At 41.5% G+C, this 15,162-nt stretch overlaps 2 protein-coding genes across 2 annotated transcripts; both read right to left on the bottom strand.

The window, feature by feature from the left end:
- Positions 1-31: 31 nt before the first annotated feature.
- On the bottom strand, positions 32-7,136 carry LOC106605328 (cathepsin S). The gene is made up of 8 exons (XM_014200821.2): positions 6,874-7,136; positions 5,924-6,048; positions 5,545-5,667; positions 4,731-4,883; positions 2,944-3,168; positions 2,618-2,783; positions 2,300-2,402; positions 32-496 (listed from the first exon to the last, which is right to left on the bottom strand). Exons 2-8 carry the CDS (start codon positions 6,044-6,046, stop codon positions 397-399), a joined length of 993 nt encoding a protein of 330 aa, XP_014056296.2. The 5' UTR covers positions 6,047-6,048; positions 6,874-7,136; the 3' UTR covers positions 32-396.
- Positions 7,137-8,007: 871 nt separating this feature from the next.
- Positions 8,008-14,942, bottom strand: catk (Cathepsin K). The gene is given in 8 exon segments (NM_001140399.1): positions 8,008-8,618; positions 8,776-8,884; positions 9,030-9,195; positions 10,944-11,162; positions 11,994-12,146; positions 12,997-13,119; positions 13,925-14,051; positions 14,883-14,942. Coding segments are annotated over 7 exon segments (996 nt in total). The 5' UTR covers position 14,051; positions 14,883-14,942; the 3' UTR covers positions 8,008-8,518.
- Between the last annotated feature and the right edge of the window lie 220 nt (positions 14,943-15,162).

Genomic DNA, 15,162 nt, shown 5'->3' with positions numbered 1-15,162 from the left:
GAGGAAGAAATATTAATTCAATTCAAATCAGTTCTTTAAAAGTGATTTTTATTTGATGACAAAATATACTTTAATTTAAGCAAGTAAGTTGCACGAGCCTTGGCATGTGCGAGCTAGAACGGCTCATAGGAGCAAGAGCCTAGTTCCTGTTTCTGTAGCGTGAGGCAACTTGATGTACAAGTACACCCCCTGGACAGGACGCTAGATACAGTGATAATGTAGATAATCACATTTGCCTTATACATGATTTCTAAAAACACTTTTAAAGTGGTACTGTCTATATAGACAGAAAGTGACAGAAAGTGAAATGGTAAAAACAAGACTAAAACAATGGAGTTACATTCAAATAATAAAAGAGCTCAGTTTTTCCAGTTAGGCCACTTTGATTGGCAGGAGTTACATGACAGGGTAGCAACCGTACAAGGCGATGCCACACTGGTTGTCCTTGTTGCGTGACATCCGTATATATCCCTGGTCTCCCCACGATAAGCCCCAGCTAGACAGAGGGTGAGGAAGATAAAAACATATTTCCAATGAACATCAGTACTCAATAAACCTGGGGTCTTCAAGCTTTTCTTGCCCAGGGACCCCCTCCCAGGCAAACCGGCAACCCAGGCACCCCCCCCCCCAGGCAAACTGGCGACCCAGGGACCCCCATCATACATTAGCAACAAAATAAATCACCTGTCTTGTCTTATCATCAGGTGAATCATAATGGAATAGATTTGGTAGAACATTTTCATTATTTTGACCTCCCCACATTATAATTGTAAGAGGAAATGTAAACTCTAACATAGCCTATTAGCAGGGTTCCGGAGTAACGGATTACATGTAAGGGATTACCAAAAAACGGTAACTGTAATCCAACCACCATTTGTCTTATATTTTTGTTCGGTATAATAATGTCAATTTTATCTCTTAACTCCTAATATTGAGCAAATTACACTGATTGGAGCCAATTCCACTCACTGGAGTATCTAACATAGGCTTTGAAAAAGCGTCAGCGAATAGGCTACCAGTAAGGCAAGTGCCGCTGGCTGCTGATTAGCTGACTAAACTCAACTCCACGGTGAAGAAAGTTTTTGATGAACTCCACCAACGGAGTTGAGCAGAGACCAGGCTTTGTGGAATTCAGCTCTGACTACATTGATTTGTTCAAGGTCAATACTTAAAAATAAGTAAATTCTGAAACGCTTACCTTGTACCTATGTTTGTCCTCTGTAGTTGCATGACTTTCTTTTTCAATGAATGTTAATCAAATACAACCACCAACTGTTTTCTCGTTTCTGTTTCTCGAAGACGGCAAGTCATGCCAAATGTGCTAATTGAATTTCCGATGATGTAGGCCAAGATTGTGCGATTTGATCGGACGTGAGCATTTGGAGACCTAGGCCTACTTCATCTGAGATTCAATTGGCACATGCACATTCGCGCTGAGTTACCATCTTCGAGCAAACAGTCAGTGGTTGTATTTGATTAACATTTATTTAAAAAATATTGATTTCATCAAACGAAGAAAGTCATGCAACTACAGAGGACAAACATAGGTACAAGGTAAACGTTTCATAATTTACATTTTTTTAAGTATTGACCTTGGGCAAATCAATGTAGTCAGAGCTGAAATTCCGCAAAGCCTGGTCTCTGCTCAACTCCGTTGGTGGAGTTCATCAGAAACTTCCTTCACCGTGGAGTTGAGTTTAGTCAGATAACCAGCAGCCAGCGGCACTTGCCGTACTGGTAGCCTATTCGCTCCTTATATGAACTGTAACGCAGTAAAATCTTTGACATTTTAGCATGTTGTTTTTATAGATGTTTTTAGTGTAGAAAGAAGATATTCTCCTGTTTTCTACAGTAGGTATGTTGTTTATTCTGTTGTTGCTAGAGATATTCATAAAGACATTGGGGGGAAAAAATAATATTACAATTATTATTATTTTGGCAGACCCCCTGCAGTACCCCTAAGGGGCCGCAGACCACCAGCTGAACAACCCCCCAATAAACAATAGCATTAAATCCCAAACTACCAAGGTTTATTTGTCTAAAGCCCAATTTGAGTTTCACTTTCTCTTTTGACTTCCATTTTTACCCTTCACCATGGTCCTGTTTGTCGGAATAAAACAAAGGAGCAGGCGGAGGTTTGAAAAGGGTAATCTAGTTGAACACAAGTCCACTTGGAGGATCTTTTCATCTCAGCTCTGAACAGTAGCCCTGTTTGACTAAATAACTAGACACAGAACAACAGAAGAGCAGATGGAGCTTTGAAGATGGAAACTCTGAGTGAAGTTCTAAATCCCCGTACCTGTTCTTCACCAGCCAGTAATCCTGCCCGCCCAGGGTACCGTATCCCACAGCAAGGACAGCATGGTTTGTCTTCTTTGTGCAAGTTGGATCATTGTAAACTCCTACAATTATACATGGGTTGGACAATGACAAGTCAACCCTCGATATATATGCATTTCTCCACAAGTCAAAGCCAAACGGTTGACCATAAAGTGGACAATTACACAATAAAATCCACATTGTTTCAGATTGAGATATACATTACCAATGTCAAGACCATACGGTCCTTAAAATGTAAAACCATGACCCAAGAAGTTGAAATGAAGTTTTTCCGTACCGCTGCGGTAGAATGCAAAACTAGGTCGGGTGGCATCAATGCCGACAGAGATAGGTCCGATGGTGGCCAGTGCTTCTTTCAGAACCCCCTCATCCCCCTCAGGCAGAAAGCTGTACCTGGAACAGTTTGCAGCACGCTGAGCAGGGTTGTAGATACACTGTTGTTGCTAACAGGGGAGACAAGACAGCAAAGGGTCAGATACTACTGCACAAGGCTAATGTGACGTGGGAAATAAGCTACAACCAGCTAGTTACTGCAGCTACTTACCAAGGGCAGCTGACCCCAGCTACACACTATTAATACTGTTAATACTAGTTTATACTCACCACTCCCTTGTAGGGGTAGGATTGATCAGAGGCAATGCCCTGGTTGTCGATGACATACTGGAAGGCCTTGGTCATGAAGCCACCGTGGCAGCCCTTATTGCCGTATTTGGAGGAGCAGTCCACCAGGTTCTGGGGGCTGAGGTCTATCAGTTTACCTGTGGTCTTCATCAGCTGGCCCTCCAGGGCCCCGACAGAGCTGAATGCCCAGCAGGAGCCACAGGAGCCCTATGGACAAGACAATTGTTAGGGAAGCAATACCCATCTAATACCTGGATAAAGATAAAGTTGATTTGAGAGTCCTATTAGTTTACCTTATTTTACAGTACTGTTTCATTACTATTACATCTACAAGAAATTATGTGGTGGCAATGGTTTCTGAAACATTCAATAAAACAAAAAGGGGAAAAAAAGTGCAATATAATTCACAAGTTGGTTTCAAATAGTGCTTAGCGGTATTACTATGTAATACAGAAACATTTTACTGGCACGATGAAGTGTAACGGAAATGTTCATGTTGTGCAGACATGCAGTGTTGTCATTCAGTGGTTTTAAACTTGCACACCCTAGCACTTCGGCCGACGACTTCCTCAAAAAAGGAACTAATTAAATGACTGAGAACAAGGAAGAGGCCTAGAGTAAACAAACAGGGGAAGTAAGACCTGAAAAGAGACAGCTCTGTGTTTTAACATCCTGATATCAGTTATTATACCGTAACAACAACTTTAATTCATCCCAAGGATATTTACCAATCGTTAAAAAAGATAATACATATAATGTATGATATACATACAACAGTACAATGTACACAATGTATTTTATTTAGTAGGATCCCCATTAGCCGTATGGGTGATTTTCCAGTAGCACAATGTGAAATAATAATATAGCAAAACAGAATCATTAAAAGCTTAAAAGAAACCTATTATTACACCTATATAGCATGAGAAAAGTCAATATACCAAAGAAATAGACACACATTGTAATCCAGATGTATGCCTGGATAAGAAGTGTCATAATCAATATAATGAATTTACTTCTGACTATAGCCTGGTGGGTGTTGATATAATCAATATACTTCTGACTATAGCCTGGTGGGTGTTGATATAATCAATATAATGAATGTGCTTCTGACTATAGCCTGGTGGGTGTTGATATAATCAATATAATGAATGTACTTATGACTGCAGCTTGGTGGGGGTTGAAATAATTGTTTAACAAAACAGTCACAATTGCGCCACCAATATAATCGGTCCAAGGATTTGGAGGGGCAGGGAAAGCCCGCCCGCGGGAAGGAATTTAGAGTGGGAAACCAAAGTGGCGTGAAGCCAAAATGAGTTGATTATTAACATAAAGGGGAAGAACTATAAGATATATGTAAACTTGAAAATGTATAAAGGAATGTGCTGAGACTGGAGAAGGCAGTTGGTCCATGGACCAGCTCGGCTTGTTACTTTGTAATAATGTCTATTTGAATTCACAAGTTCCGGTATCTGAGAGATATTATTGAAACAATATTTCTACAACAGCCGACGCCCTTTGGCGACAGCTAGTCTTACTGGGGCCTGACGCATAGCGAAAAAGACATTATAGCCAAAAGACATTACAATTTACAAACATTTAAAAACATTAACATGTAGTTTGTGTGTGTGTGTGTGTGTGTGTGTGTGTGTGTGTGTGTGTGTGTGTGTGTGTGTGTGTGTGTGTGTGTGTGTGTGCATCTATCAGTTACACATACATGTCAGTATATAAAGGAGCAGGCACAAACTGCCCTGATCGCTGTTCATCATTACCTGCATTTTGACTCCAGTGACGTAGCCCTTCTCTCTCCAGTCAAAGGTATCAGGTATGGGGGCACCGGAGGATCCTGCAAATGCAGAGGGCTCCCTCTTGAGGTCAGCAGGAACAAGCAATGAGGCAAAAGACTGGGCAATCTCCTCCTGGGTCTGAAAATGGTTGACAAGAGAGGCAACACGTTGACCAGACTGAGCATTTAAAGAGCACTTACTTTAATCGGTATAATAAAGCCATCCCCTGAACCCAAGGCTACATCAACTGGAGGAAGATACACGTTGAAACAGGATAACAAATACATTTAAAGGCACATGCTGTAGTGCAATGGGATGATACTTTTACTTGTGTATTTATAGAAAACAAATCAGATGCGTACTCATAAAAGGGTACATCCACTTGTTATACATACTAGAGGAATAAGGAAGCATATGTGCAGTCATGCTCATTAATCACTAAGATTAGGAATGAATGCACGCACTGTCTTGTCTTCAGGAAAGCAGTTTAAGCAACATTTCAACAGCTATTAGCCAAGAAAATCAAACACCGGAAAACAATGACAAAGGAAGTCAACAAAATAAATAGTCATGTAGGTCAAAATCTAAATGTTTGACTCTTCCTTCATGTAAACCAGGCCTGACTGCGTTACCTACTGAAAGCATCACATATTCTGCATGTTTTTTGGAATCCTACTCCATACACGCACTATCAAACTTTTATGGAATCAGGCCAAGGTAGGTGCTAAGTTAACTAACAACTTCAGATATCAGAGTTCCAAATTGTCCCTTGGCATTGTCAGTGACCTGAGGCCCTCACCATGTCCCCCATGTGATTCATGCCCAGGTCATAGGTGTGCATGTCCATGGACGCCTCAAGGTTGTGGAGGCTGATCAGCTGAAGATTCCTCTCCCAGACCTCCCTTCGGCCCAGCTCCTCAACCTACACAGTATCCACACACACAGGGGTAGAAAAATCAGTCTATGACTTGCAAAACAAAACACTTTCAAATATGTAAACCACACAGGTTGAATCACAATGCATTCAGTGATAGCTAGTTATATGTAAGAAATGTATGTGGGAAAGGTGGTGGTACCTTCAACCTATACAGCAAACATAACCTGTCTAAATGCCACTATAGTAGCAGCTTGGCCTTATCCTAGCCAAAACATCTTGCAGTGATGCTGATTCATCTCACCTCAGTCTGGTAGTTCTTGCCATGTGTCTTCTTCCACATCTGCCAGTGCTGTTCCAGCATTGGGTCAAACAGGGCAACTGCTGTGCCACATAGCACAGCGAGCAGCAGGCTCCACAACATCATGCCTGCACAGAAGATAGACAAGTGTTATTCAACCAGGAGGCAATTATATTGTAGTATTTAATTTTGTATGCAAATAAGGAAGTAATAGTGTGTGTGTGACTCAATTATGTTTAAGTTGCGCAAATAAGCTCAAGGCATTTCAATAACCATTTACTGCGATGGGAACTACTGTAGCCTATACACTATGACTGCATGTCACAAGACCAACCATCAACGTTTATTGAAACTGTTGCGCTAGTAAACTGTTGATCAAGAGTCTTTAACGCTGATCAAATAAATAACCTCATCACTCATATTCTACAAAAACGTTACATATAGAAAAATGTTTACGGCCAATTCAATAGGAAGCTTCAGTGCTCAAGATTAGGCCATCTGAAGTGCCGGGGTTGTTAACCCATCTCTACTGCGCAAAAGAAAGCCCCAACACGGTTCAAATGATCTAATTTCATAAAGAAATAAGCATATTGTGTCGTTGGGTAGGCTTATTATTTAGTTAAATAAGTATCTCAGTAGGTTTGCCACTAGGCTATCAGTAGAAATCACCTAGTTATGAAACTGTACAACTCATTAATGTTGATGTTGTCCAAGTTACAAAAACGGTTGTAATGAAAAGAGGAATTTGACAATTTCACAAAAGGAAGAAAACATAAATGCATGAATGATTATAAGCAAATAATGTTACACTGACAAATTAAAAACGAAAGTAAAACGAATGCTTTATGAAAATGTTTTTAAATAAGGTCAAGTTAAAACCAAATTCCTAATTAAAACGAGTCTAGCTAACTACATTCTGAACTTCCTCGACTGAAAGCGGAGAAACGTTTTACCTTGTTAAAGTCGGTTGCACCTGACGATGACTTCAGAGGAGAGCAAGGCGCGTCAATTGATTTCAGTGGGGTCTGTTTTCCTGCTTCATATTTATTTGTGAAAGTCATGTGGTAGAACTTCCTCATTGACCATTTCTAATGTGTCATCTATAAATGTCTATGTTGACCATGCTAAAATACTATTTGTCATTGCATTTAAAAACAATCTTATAGACCCCTTAATTATAATTACATTTTTTTACATTTACGTCATTTAGCAGACGCTCTTATCCAGAGCGACTTACAAATTGGTGCATTCACCTTATGATATCCAGTGGAACAACCATTTTACAATAGTACATCTATATCTTTTTTGGGGGGGGGTTGGAAGGATTACTTAATCCTATCCCAGGTATTCCTTAAAGAGGTGGGGTTTCAGGTCTCCAGATGTGTATGACTTCTATGATTTCTAGGGTGAAAATATAAAAATATATAGGCAGATATCATACTGACTATTAGCCAGCCCACTGTTCTTAAATATCTTTTAAAATATATAAACAACTAGGGTTAAGTGACTTGCTTGGGGGCACATGTACAACTGGTTCACCTAGTTGGCATAGGGATTCAAACCAGCAACCTTTTGGTTACTAGCCCATTGCTCTTAACAGTAGGCTACCTGCCAATCTCTTTTTCAAACATTGCCATCAGTGTATTTATAAACACTACATTCAATCAACACTACATTAACTATACAAGAGCTTTCATCTGATTTTAAGACTAGATCACAGGAAGTCTGTTGTTTGAGGGGGTGAGTCTGAGGCAGGAAGAGGTGTTACTGGTATGAAACTGGTATGTGACATTTTCACCTGTTTATTCTCTCATTGTCTTTCTATCTCATGACCTCAAGAAGGCTTCTAATCAGTACTGCATTCATCATCATCAGATTTAACAGTCAACACAAACACATGTATACTTCCTTCATATGGTTGTGTATGTATACATACAGCACTGCAATAAGGTACACTGAATGATTGTTGATTTGAGATACTTAACATCGCTGAAAAACCTCAGGAACCTTAATCTTCCTTTTTCTGTTGGTCTTTCTTTCACATCTCTTCCCTTCAATGGGGAAATGTACAGGCACACACACTCACATTTCAAATGAATCAACTTTTATTCCATTTGATAGAAAACAATGTTACAATTCAATCATCAGAATTTGGTGTAAAACTGCTGAACAATAAAATAAAAGTTAACATCATTACAAAACCCACCAGGAGTAATCTTGATCGACACACACTTACATTTACTAAGTTTAAGACCTTTTTGCATTGACAGGACAGTGAGACAAAACTCCCATTGCACAGCAATGTTATCTGACCTGGCACACTGAATACAACCTATGTAAAGTGCTGTGCACTACACACACATTCCTCGTCACAATCATAGTTGTTCCACTGTAGATCAGACTACAATTGAAGTCTGGAAGTTTGAAGATATAACAGTAAGACTTGAGTAGGTTGCAAAAAAAACTCTGGGATAGCCAAACTTCCAGACTATATGAATGTGCTGTTCCAGAAACGTAGTGTTATTTTCTGCATCGGGTGTAGTCATTGATATGTGGTTTGCCTTCCCTGCCTCCATGGTGCCCTCTGCCGCTTGGTGCTCACATGATGGGGTAACTGGCCAGGTTGGCAATGCCACACGCATTCCCGCGGTTACGTGCCATCATGATGTAGCCCTGTTTGCCCCAGCTCTCGCTCCAGCTGTTAGAGAGGGGGGAGAGCAAGAGAGAGAGAGAGAGAGAGAGAGAGAGAGAGGATAAAGAGGATGAATCGTGATTTTGAAAAAATACATTTCAAGTCAACAGTGTGAAACGTGTTACCTGATGCCATTGAATAAGCCCAGTGCATTGTGACCCACCTGTTCTTGACGATCCAGAATTTCATGCCCTTGGCAGTTTGTCCATAGCCCACTGCAAGCACGGCGTGGTTGATGTCATCCTTGTTGCAGTTGGGGTCGTAGTACACACCTGAGTAAATGACAGTGTAAAGGAATGAGCTTCAATAAGCTTTAAGAGAAGCGCTTTAGAAGTCTACTGGCATGTGTAGTGTGTTAGACCACTTCAAGTGGTTGATTCTTCTATCCATGGTACTTGGAGGCAGAATGTCACTCACCTCTCTGGTAGAACTGGAAGGTGGAGAGGGTGGCATCAATGCCCACAGCCACAGGCCCCACTTTGACTACAGCCTTGGTCAGTGCCCACTCGTCTCCCTCAGGGATCTCCTTGAACCCGCGACACTGAGCACCCATGCCAGACGCGTTGTAGGCACACTGCCCATCCTGTAGACAGAGTGGTAGACATGGATTGGTTTATTTAGGATTCAGATTCTGATTGTTTAATGGTCACATGTACAGGGTTGCAGGTGTGATTGCAGGGTACAGTGAAAATCTTAGGCTTCGAGCTCCAACATGCAGACTAAGTGAAATAAAATAATGAAAATGGTAATAAAAACAATAGAAATAGCACTATATACATAACAACAACTGTGGCAGTGATGAATAAATACATGTTCATTGGGGTGGAGGCAGAGTAAAGACTGTTGGGGGGTGAGGTGGAATGACCATAGGGGGAGAAGCAGCATGATCATTTGGGTGGAGGCAGAGTAAAGACTGTTGGGGGGTGAGGTGGAATGACCATAGGGGGAGAAGCAGCATGATCATTTGGGTGGAGGCAGAGTAAAGACTGTTGGGGGGTGGGGTGGAATGACCATAGGGGGAGCAGCAGCATGATCATTGAGTGGAATCAAAACCAAAAAGTAATAATAAACATATTAACAACTGCAACAGTGATGAATGTTGGGGTGGGGGGGAGCAGCAGGAGAAAGAATGTCCATAGGGGGAGTAGCAGGGGAATGTCCATAGGGAGAGTAGCAGGGGAATGTCCATAGGGGGAGTAGCAGGGGGAGGGGGGAGCAGGTCGCTGACCAGTGGTGGCTATTCAGCAGCCTGATGGTCTGAGGGTAGAAACTATAGGCCAGTCTTTCAGTTTTTGCCATGATGCTCCTGTACTGCTCGCGTCTGAGTGATTGAAGCGGGGAGAACAGGGCATGGATTGGATGGCTCGGATCCCCAATAATCTTCTTGGCTTTCCTGTGACACCTGGTGTTCTAGGTGTCCTGTAGGGCAGGCAGTGTGCATCCAATGGTGCGTTCGGCTGCACGTAGTTGCCATACCAGGCTGTGATGCAACCCGACAGTACGCTCTCGACGGTGCTTCTGTAGAACACTGTGAGGGCCCTCGGGGACATGCCAAATTTGACTTCTTCACTACGGTGTCCGTGTGGTTAGACCATTTCAGCTTCTCTGAAACGACCGTCTCCATAGCAGACCGTCTCCATGGGGATGGGGGCGTGTCCAGCCTGGTTCCTCCTGAAGTCCACAATCAGCTCCTTTGTTTTGCTAACGTTGAGGGAGAGGTTGTTTACCTGGCACCACGCCGTCAGAGTGCCTATATCCTACCTGTAGGCTGTCTCGTCGTTGTTGGTGATCAGGCCTACTGACTTTCCACTATAGCTGGTCTTGGTACTATGTTGCTACTGTACATTTCCAGCAAATTACAAATTACTTTCATAGCACCTTGGTAGTGGTGTGTTCTGTATATCATAGGAAAATGTGGACAACTACAGAAGTGGTAAAGAAAGAATTGCCAGTGTGGTATGTTTTTTTACATGCAAGCAAAGTACTAAACAATATGGAAGTGAGCAAAGTATTTGTGTTGTTTGTAGTTGGGCCATTGGAGAATACATAAGACCATGGATGTCACCACTTCCCGGAATTGGCCACCGAAATCCATTTTAGGACTTTTTGGTTAACAGCATGTGATTATTAGCTTGTTTTGGTTAAAGAGCATGTGATGTGATAGCTCAATCAGAAACTGCGAATGTCATCCAGCACATTCCAACTCACCTGTCGTGTTGTAAGAAAACGCTGACTGAAAATGTCATTTCAACAAACTAAAACAGCTGTTTGGCGAACAAATGAAAACGACAGTCACATTCTGTTTCAATGTCAGCCAAGCCATGCCCCTACCTGGCCAAGGTAAGGGTAAGCCTCCTCTGTGTCGATGCCTCCGTTTTCCTCAACGTACTCGAAGGCGTTGGTCATGTAACCTCCACCACAGCCATTGTTCTCAGTGACACAGTCCACCAGGTTCTGGGGGCTGAGGTCTATCAGTTTGCCTGTGGTCTTTGCCAGCTGGCCCTCCAGGGCCCCAGCAGAGCTGAAGGCCCAGCAGGAGCCACAGGAGAGCTGAGAAAGAGAGGACATAAACATTTACATTAGGGTCAGCGCTGCCTTCTTCAATTTGTCCATTAGGTGGTGCACTTTGACAGAGAGTCAAAGGCCCTGATTGAAAAAAAGCTTTCAGAGGGTTTCAGCAAATAATGTTTTTTTCGTCTGCCCTCAGAACGTCTGTAGTTATCATATTCACCACTAGAGGGTAGACATACTGCACTCACACCTCACTATCACATCCCTCCTGAACCTGACAGCTCTTTGTTGATATCACAGGCTATTGGTGCTCATGTAAAGTGACCTAATGTTCATTACATGAATGGTATAAATCTAGGGCTAATCTCCTAGTGTTCCCTGGTAGCACAGATGTACTCCATATTTCAGCCTGGGTACTTAATGTACCACTTAACTAAATACCATGTTGACATGAATAATAAATAATGCCTTAGTGTCCAATTAGATCATAATGAGTAATTACCTTTCATAATGAAACATTCTTTACTTGTCTAAGTCAATTAGACAAACCATGGGTTTTTATTGTCCTAGACAGGTTACGTGACTGTACTGTAACTGTGATCATTTGCTACCTCAAGAAAACAAAGAGGCCTGACTTAACTGACTGAAAGCAAGGAGGAATATGAAATCAGTTCTTTATAACCCAGTGTTTCCCCTAAACATTTTCAGATGGCACCCCGCCTAGATTGTTGCTCTCTACCTAAAACCATTACATTGGCCTCAATTAAGCTTGATTGAACATTTTGGTGCAATAAATCTAGGAAATAAGAAATACATCTAGGGGAAACAGTGGACTTGAGGGACAGCTCTTTGTTGTTCGCATCCTCTAACCTGGTTCTTGACTGGGGTCACCATGCCCTTCTTGCGGTAGTCGATGGACCTGGGGATCTTCACCACATTGTTGTCAGGGATCCAGGTGTTGCTACGGTCCCTGTTCATGGGCACCTGGAGGCCAGTAAGCTTCTCAGCTATCTCCTCTGACGTCTGGGGAGAGGACAGGGATGAGGATGAGGGAATTATGCATGCACAGCAATAGACTATGAACCATTTACCCACTATGAGTAGGGACAAGTGTTTCCATGTTTATAGTCCAGCAGTTATCATATTTAAAAAAATCAATGGCTTATTAATCCCATGGGAGATCATGAAATAAAAAACTACTGCTAGTCTCTGTGAAACTGGATGTACTATATATCCTTGTTTTATTTACAGAACATCTCAACATAGAAGTGAAACTGACATTCAGATGAACTGATCTCTGTGTACTCCGATGGATAATAAATGGACAAAGCATTAATGAGTGGCATAGAAGCCACTCAGTAAAAGCCAAGCAGCGATATATCAGGTTGCTTTTCCCTACCATTTTAATCTACAGCCCGTTCAGGGAGTTCAAGTCTCACACTAACACGGTCATCACTCATGACCCAACCTGACATGCATTTCACAGCTAGGGGTAGATTTAATGGTCACTAACCTAACAACCTCCCTTTTAATCAGTAAGCCCTTGAGTGAGTAAAAACACAGATGGCTGTGCTCTGCATCAGCTAAAAGCCACTACTCTGTCCTGTGCTTGATCTTGTTTGTGAAATAAAACCGTAACTACAACTTAAGGGACATTCCCCTATTTGAAACACATACCCAAAATGATAAGCCTTGGACAGTAGGGAGACACTGATTAGAAAGGATAACCGAGGACAGCAAACACAAAATATTTTCCTTCGGACATATCATTCCAGACGTATGCTTTCACACGGAGTTACATAGACCCATTTTAGACCCTCCCTTTTTTTTGTGCTTTTTCTCCGCCCATAGAGGATGTGGCTCACTAACTCACCATGTCTCCCAGGTGGTTCATGCCCAGCTCGTACGAGTGAATGCCCAGAGCGGCCTCCTCATTGTGGGCTTCGATCAGACGCATGTTCTTCTCCCAGATGGTTCTACGGATCACCTCCTCCCCCTACCATGAAAACATCAACAAAACATGAGTATCAATCATACACTGGCCTTTCATGTGTTCTTTGGTCCCTGTGCTCACAGTCTCTCCAGTGCAAATTAACTGGTTAATAGAGGCACAAAATGGTAGAGGTGAAAGGTAGTTAGGAAAATATTTATTGTCAACTCTTTACAGTGACTTCGATCACTCATTACAGTGTGTGAGGAATGATGCTTCAAGCTGGATGTAGTAGGGGAAAAAGTGCTGTTCTGTGTTTTCTGCTGACTGCTGAGGAATGTGCTGACCGCAAATTGTGGGGGACACACATCCTGAAGCAGTAAGGCCCAAACATTGTCTTGTAAGGTCAAGTTAGCTTATAGCACTGAAATACTTGTGTTCCTAACAGCTTGGCTGATAGCTCTTTACTGTAAAAACAAGGAAGTTGACATTCTGAACAGAGGATTAGTTCTCATGTTTCCTGCTTTTCTTGCTTGCAAGGTATAATAACAAAACATTTCATGGGACAACAACACATACAGAAGTTTTCCACAATAGTTTGTAAACTATTGACTTAAATATAACAGTGTTCTCATACGTATAAGTGACACACTATATTATAACTAATTTCATGATGATGAATGGCTTTGATATTCAAAAACATTTTTTCACCGTCAAAGCAAATAAGAAACATCATGAGTATTTGTTATCCAAGGCTGAGGTAATCGTTCTGTAATTGCCAATTTTAGGAGGAACGGGCATAATTTAAACAAACACCATTGCATACATGTGAGGAGTAGGTAGCCAGGCAGCCAGAAAGACAGACACTCACCAGGCCGTTGTACTCTCTCAGGTGGGTGGTCTTCCAGGAATCCCACTGTGCGTCCAGTGACATCTCGTTCAGGGGATGGGCTAGGACTGAGCCCAAGAACAGCAGTACACAACCACACAGCAGCATTCTGAGAAAAGACAAAAGGGCTACTTTAGTCATTGATGAATACATATTACATTGATAAATAAACTTAGATAAATGCATTATGAATTATATTTCTACATTTAAATATTGTGGCAGCACCTAAGAGTCTAAACAAACGCAAAGAAGGGCACTATTTACAGTACAAATACAGAAATGGGTGTTGAATTTCATACTGACAACGTCACATCCATAAGAGAGCAGAAGTACACTGGGCTTCAGTTCATATTTTTCTGTCTCTGCCTCATTATTAAGAGGTGTCATAACAAAAGACAGTATCTCTATGTTCTATGGGAAATGCCTCAGATCATTCATAGGGAACTTCATGCTACTGTATAAACCTTTGCTGCACAGTAATAATGCCTGCAACTTATGGTTTACTTAATGTCTAATATTCCCATTGTTTCATGGTGCTATAAATTCATGTAGGCTATACAGGCTATAAAGGTTTCATAGTTAACTTTAGAAGTGTTTCATTTCTATGATAAATGTTTGGCTACAACATGACCAAAGTGCATTCTTTGTTGCAAACAGAATATAGTACACTTATAATCACATCACAACTCTGCAATGTTTTTACTATAAAACAAACGAAGCCTACTATTTGTCGAAACGCAGTGATTACCAATGTTATTTTTAACAACTAATTCGATGTGGTAATTGCTTTATGGAAACATAAAATCCCAAGTGAAACTGAAAATTCTAATGAACATAATTCTACAAAATGACTGCTTGAAAAAATAATGTAGACATAAAGGCAACATCAAAAGTTTGCGGGTTTAAGAAATAGAAAAAATGGGGAGTTGGCAAATTCTACCTTGGTCGTAGACTTGAAGAGAAGGTGTCGGATGAATTCCTTTGACCAGTTGTTTCCTTGCGATGAAGTAGGTCACTGTGTGAGCAGTTATATAGTCTGCAGTTTGAGGAAGTGCAAAGGGAGTTCTGAATTTAGGAGGGGAAAAAGTTTCCGAAAAGGAGAATTACATCTGGATTCGCTCATCTAAAGGAGCCAACCAGATGGTCAGGTGTCAAATTGCAGGGGCGTCTCTAACTTCAAAGTCAATATTTAACATTGCATTAGGCCTTTATTCATTGTG

This window comes from Salmo salar, chromosome ssa05 (assembly GCF_905237065.1).
Source record: "Salmo salar chromosome ssa05, Ssal_v3.1, whole genome shotgun sequence".
In the NCBI taxonomy this organism is placed as follows: Eukaryota; Metazoa; Chordata; class Actinopteri; order Salmoniformes; family Salmonidae; genus Salmo; species Salmo salar.
The sequence above is the reverse complement of the archived record's forward strand: the minus strand, read 5'-3'. Positions and strand labels throughout refer to the sequence as shown.

Bases quoted from the DNA above. Each gene is read 5' to 3' on its own strand.
- LOC106605328 (XM_014200821.2), bottom strand. From the start codon at position 6,046: ATGATGTTGTGGAGCCTGCTGCTCGCTGTGCTATGTGGCACAGCAGTT. The intron at 4,884-5,544 runs GTGAGGGCCTCA...AACCATTTTCAG, and splicing joins TGAATCACATGGGGGACATG to ACCCAGGAGGAGATTGCCCA. The intron at 3,169-4,730 runs GTAATGATGAAC...TCTTGTCCATAG, and splicing joins TCACTGGAGTCAAAATGCAG to GGCTCCTGTGGCTCCTGCTG.